Source organism: Phoxinus phoxinus (assembly GCF_949152265.1).
Source record: "Phoxinus phoxinus genome assembly, chromosome: 23".
NCBI classification, from domain to species: Eukaryota; Metazoa; Chordata; class Actinopteri; order Cypriniformes; family Leuciscidae; genus Phoxinus; species Phoxinus phoxinus.
Genome location: NC_136898.1, coordinates 3800716 through 3806715, shown reverse-complemented (window position 1 = coordinate 3806715; position 6000 = coordinate 3800716). Strand labels below are relative to the sequence as shown.

General features: G+C 39.7%; 1 protein-coding gene across 6 annotated transcripts in view; it reads left to right on the top strand.

The window, feature by feature from the left end:
• cntnap3 (contactin associated protein family member 3) overlaps positions 1 to 6000 on the top strand; it is a 122227-nt gene that overhangs the window by 93480 nt on the left and 22747 nt on the right. For all 6 annotated transcript variants that reach the window (XM_079598628.1, XM_079598632.1, XM_079598631.1 and 3 more), the window contains one exon: positions 4415 to 4633. In XM_079598628.1, the coding sequence (XP_079454754.1) occupies positions 4415 to 4633 (219 nt within the window). The remainder of the gene's footprint in view (positions 1 to 4414; positions 4634 to 6000) is intronic.

The following is a 6000-nucleotide window of genomic DNA, read 5'->3' as shown; positions in this document are numbered from 1 at the left end:
GAGTGAGTGAGTGAGTGAGTGAGTGAGTGAGTGAGTGGTTATGTGAGTGAGTGGTTAGGTGAGTGAGTGGTTAGGTGAGTGAGTGAGTGAGTGAGTGGTTAGGTGAGTGAGTGGTTAGGTGAGTGAGTGAGTGAGTGAGTGAGTGGTTAGGTGAGTGAGTGAGTGAGTGAGTGAGTGGTTATGTGAGTGAGTGAGTGAGTGAGTGAGTGAGTGGTTATGTGAGTGAGTGAGTGTGTGAGTGAGTGAGTGAGTGGTTAGGTGAGTGAGTGGTTAGGTGAGTGAGTGGTTAGGTGAGTGAGTGAGTGAGTGAGTGGTTAGGTGAGTGAGTGGTTAGGTGAGTGAGTGGTTAGGTGAGTGAGTGAGTGAGTGAGTGAGTGAGTGAGTGAGTGAGTGGTTAGGTGAGTGAGTGGTTAGGTGAGTGAGTGGTTAGGTGAGTGAGTGGTTAGGTGAGTGAGTGGTTAGGTGAGTGAGTGGTTAGGTGAGTGAGTGAGTGAGTGAGTGAGTGAGTGAGTGAGTGAGTGAGTGAGTGAGTGAGTGAGTGAGTGAGTGAGTGAGTGAGTGAGTGAGTGAGTGTGTGAGTGAGTGAGTGAGTGAGTGAGTGGTTAGGTGAGTGAGTGTGTGAGTGAGTGAGTGAGTGAGTGAGTGGTTAGGTGAGTGAGTGAGTGAGTGAGTGAGTGAGTGAGTGAGTGAGTGAGTGGTTAGGTGAGTGAGTGAGTGAGTGAGTGAGTGAGTGAGTGAGTGAGTGAGTGAGTGAGTGAGTGAGTGGTTAGGTGAGTGAGTGAGTGAGTGAGTGAGTGAGTGAGTGAGTGAGTGGTTAGGTGAGTGAGTGGTTAGTTGAGTGAGTGGTTAGGTGAGTGAGTGGTTAGGTGAGTGAGTGAGTGAGTGAGTGAGTGAGTGAGTGAGTGAGTGGTTATGTGAGTGAGTGGTTAGGTGAGTGAGTGGTTAGGTGAGTGAGTGAGTGAGTGAGTGGTTAGGTGAGTGAGTGGTTAGGTGAGTGAGTGAGTGAGTGAGTGAGTGGTTAGGTGAGTGAGTGAGTGAGTGAGTGAGTGGTTATGTGAGTGAGTGAGTGAGTGAGTGAGTGAGTGGTTATGTGAGTGAGTGAGTGTGTGAGTGAGTGAGTGAGTGGTTAGGTGAGTGAGTGGTTAGGTGAGTGAGTGGTTAGGTGAGTGAGTGAGTGAGTGAGTGGTTAGGTGAGTGAGTGGTTAGGTGAGTGAGTGGTTAGGTGAGTGAGTGAGTGAGTGAGTGAGTGAGTGAGTGAGTGAGTGAGTGAGTGAGTGAGTGAGTGGTTAGGTGAGTGAGTGGTTAGGTGAGTGAGTGGTTAGGTGAGTGAGTGGTTAGGTGAGTGAGTGGTTAGGTGAGTGAGTGAGTGAGTGAGTGAGTGAGTGAGTGAGTGAGTGAGTGAGTGAGTGAGTGAGTGAGTGAGTGGTTAGGTGAGTGAGTGAGTGAGTGGTTAGGTGAGTGAGTGAGTGGTTAGGTGAGTGAGTGAGTGAGTGAGTGGTTAGGTGAGTGAGTGAGTGAGTGGTTAGGTGAGTGAGTGAGTGAGTGAGTGGGTGGTTAGGTGAGTGAGTGAGTGAGTGAGTGGTTAGGTGAGTGAGTGAGTGAGTGGTTAGGTGAGTGAGTGAGTGAGTGAGTGAGTGAGTGAGTGAGTGAGTGAGTGAGTGAGTGAGTGAGTGAGTGTGAGTGAGTGAGTGAGTGAGTGAGTGAGTGAGTGAGTGAGGTGGCGGGTTTGTGTGTCAAGATGAGAGACAGAAAGCACAGCTGGTATTGTGTTTCTATTCTGCTGAAAATGAGTATTGGAAGCATTTCAGATATATTTAAGTATTGATATGTATCGAAAAATCTATATTTTTGACGACACATTGCACTTAGTTTATTATTTCACATGCCTTTTTAAAAGACTACAATTGTATATTTTATATATAAAATTTAACCCGCCAAAATACACGCCATGCACTGCATTTGGCTGGTTGGCAGGTGTTAATGTCAAGAATATAGTGAATATAGTGTATATATTTCATGTATATTTCATATATGATAAAGAGCAGCATGAGCATTCAGCAATACATCACCATTTGTGTTCCACAGAAGAAAGAAGGTGTTCGTAGTGACATGAGTGTGAGTAAATAATGGCAGAATCTTCATTTCTGGCTGAGATATCTCTTTAATAACGATTGAGATGATGACTCACATGCACTTGCTTCTACATTTTCAAAAGCAACTCACTTTTGTGCCATATTTCCCCCAGACGCTCCAGCGATGTGTTTTTCTGTTGCTCACCCTGAGCGTCAGCTGTGCCGCGCGTGCACTGAATAATAAAGAGGTCGTAGCACATCATCAGCGTTTTTGTCGAGTTTTTTTGTCATTAGAAAGCGCTTCATGACAGAAGGTGCCGATCTTTCTCAGCCGCAAGGGGTCTTCATTCGGATGTGCTGAGATCCTGCAGATGGAGCGGCGGGGGCCTGAAGTTCTGCCCAGTCTTCAACATATGTGAAGAAACTAAGATGTGGAAACTAGATTTAAGTAGGAATTGGTAGGAAGAACATTTATCAGTTTTTTTCATGTCTAGGTCATATATATATTGTATTACTCCAAAATCATTTGGCTTACAAATATTATACTTCAAATAAAAAACTAGGTAATTTTATTACGACAAAATAGAGCTATGATCCGCACTCAAAATTTGACACTTTTTTTATTGAATAACGTAAGTTTCAGCTCACAGGCCTTCTTCAGTGTGTTAAAATGTAATCAAATCCCTCCATCCGCTATTTAAAACATTAATTATATTGACGTCATCAAGATTAGTCAATGTTAAACATCTCAGCTTTTTCAAAATCACTCAACGTCAACTTCAATTATCCACAGACAGCATAATCTTTTTAACCATGTTAATCACATCCACCAATAATTTACATGAAACACAAGACAAAAGTGAAAAAAAAACATACACCAAAGTCTATATAACTAATAAACTACATTTATTTCATACTAAGTATACTAGAAATTACTTAGAGGGTTAATACTGTTATTTTCTTGTTTATTACTGTGAAGCTGCTTTAAAACAATCTATATTTTCATGCCCCTAAACATGAATTGAAACAAAACAAACTGTGATTGGTTGCTTTACATGTCGGTCAGATGTGGTCTTGGCCAATGAAAGCTGCAGTCTGAACTGGTCTGGATACACGAGACCTGACTTGTACAAAAGACTCCAATTCATCTCATTGGTTTCCGGGAGAAGCAGTTGAGAGATCTTAAAGGATTAGTTCACGTTCAAAAACAGTTTTGCTGATAATTTACTCACCCCGATGTCATCCAAGATGTCCATGTCTTTCTTTCTTCAGTCGAAAAGAAATTTAGGTTTTTGAGGAAAACATTCCAGGCTTTTTCTACACAGAATGGACTTCAATGGAAACCATCTCCCAATGTTTAGAAGAAGGTTCATATGTCCGTCTCAATGCAGCTTCAAAGTCTCGACACGATCCCAGTCGAGAAATAAGGGTCTTATCTAGTGGAGCGATCGGTCATTTTCTAAAAAAAAAAATGTGTATACTTTTTAACCATAAATGCCCGTCTTGTACCATCTCTGAGATGCGCCACGTATTGCGTAATCACGTTGGAAAAATAATTAAAACAAAGATGTCGTGACGATTTTGAAGTTGGAGGAGAAAATGAGTTTTTTGCCCTTCCCTACTTTTTTGATAAATACACAGACAAATAACTTAGATAGATGACGTGAACGTGACATTTCCAACGTGATGACGTAATACGTGGCGCATCTCAGAGATGGTACAAGACTGGCATTTGTGGTTAAAAAGTATATAATATATATATTTTTTTTAGTGAAAATGACCGATCGTTTCGCTAGATAAGACTCTTATTTCTCGACTGGGATCGTGTGGAGACTTTGAAGCTGCATTGAGACGGACATATGAACCTTCTTTTGAACATTGAAATATTTGGTTGCCATTGAAGTAGAAAATCCTGGAATGTTTTCCTCAAAAACGTTAATTTATTTTCGACTGAAGAAAGAAAGACATGGACATCTTGGATGACATCGGGGTGAGTAAATTATCAGGATTTTTTTTTTAAAGTGAACTAATCCTTTAAAGAGATTTGCTTTGAGATGTTTCTCTCCTATGGGTTTTTAGCTCTATATATGAGGGTGTTCATCATCAGCGAGATGCTCATCTCACATCCAAGGCGGCTCAATCTTATCATCATTGCAAGTTTCAGACGTTTAGAGAACAGCGTGTTGTTTTTGGATTATTCTCAAACCCTCAAACATCATCTGCGACTCGACAGATTCCATCATCATGATTCCTCATGTCTTATTAACTGGAACGAAACATCAGCGAAATGTCAATCTGCTAGTATGATGATGAACATCAATCAAATGTGTTTCTCTTTCCAGCTCCGAATCAAGTGGTGTTCTCGTTCGACGTGGGAAACGGTCCCTTCGAGGTGAGGGTTGAGACGCCCGGCGCTCTGAACGACGACCGCTGGCATCACGTGAGAGCCGAGCGCAACGTGAAAGAGGCTTCGCTGTATGTGGACCACCACCCCGCTGCCCTTCAGAAAGCTCCCGCTGACGGACACATTCATCTGCAGCTCAACAGCCAATTATTTGTGGGTAGGAAGAACATTTATCAGATAGATGATGTCTCCTCACCCTGTGTGCTGTTCAGAAATCACATCGCTGTTCTCATGTTTTGGACGGCCATTATGTGTCCTTTTTGTGTCAATCTCACGATGTCCGGATCATATATCACTCCAAAATCCACACACACAAAAAAAGAGGAAATTTTAGTTAATATTGAGTAACCCCCCCAAAAATGATAAAAAGGTAGGAAATTTTGCTTACAAATACTTTCTATTTTTATGATTTCTATTTTCTATTTTGACATTTCTATTTCAGTATTATTTACATACTACCAACAATGTATTCATTTTAATTTTAAAGTTATAGTAATTTGCTCATTTTTATAAAATTTTGTTTTTAAATATTTAATGTTAATTTATTTTTAATAATTTACTTTTAGTAATTTTAGTAATTTAATTCTCTAAATTAATTCCGGTAATATTAAAATAACCTCATTCTCATTATTGTAATGGAGTGATAATAATGTATTATTTAAAGGTATTCATACATAATTGTAGTATTTGTTATACAGCCTTTATAATGAAGAAGAAAAAAATTTTATTATTGTATTTTTAATAAATATTATTAAAAATAAAAAAATAAAATTAAGAATAATTAGAATTATAACAAATATAAAACATCTGGATGCATCATAATAAGAAGAACTTGTAAGTAAATGTCCTGAAAATATTGTTTAAAAAAAAAATGCAAAAAGTTCTAATGGTTCTAAAAACGGGCTTAATTTTCTTTATGCAAAATTTAATGTCCTATATTTTCTTTCAAATTTTTGGTGTGAAAATATGGACGTGAAATATGAGGTTTCTTCAGGAATGAATGGTGTTCGCCACCGCGAATGGTTTCTGTGAAGCTAGATTTGTTGACCTTGACCGAGCTCCTGGCAAATTTGAAAGGTGTCTCTCTGTTGGAGGAACTCAGCGGGAATGAGTTTCCCAGTAAGTGTTGAGAAAGTAGTGTCATTATAGTTCAATCTTTAGTTCTATTGTGCAGCACTCAACTGCAATTGGATTCGGAGGTTCCCATGACTGTTCATGTGTATGAAGAACTCCATTTCAACCAGTTTATAATGCAGGTCTGAGGTCTTCTGGGTAAAATATCAGTCGTTGTGCCGGATGAGACGTTTTCAGTATTGTGTATATTATGTTCAGGACATTACATGGCAAAGAAAGCTATTTTTATTGAGATATGAGCTTTGAGAGGCTGCCACAGACACACATGAGGCTCAAGCGTTGCTCTTTTAGCGCTCAGGAAACTTACTGGAGATCTCAGTTATGTTTACCTCAGGTATCTCCTTTATACAAATAATACAAATAAACACAATGTTTAGAGTATAATAGTAT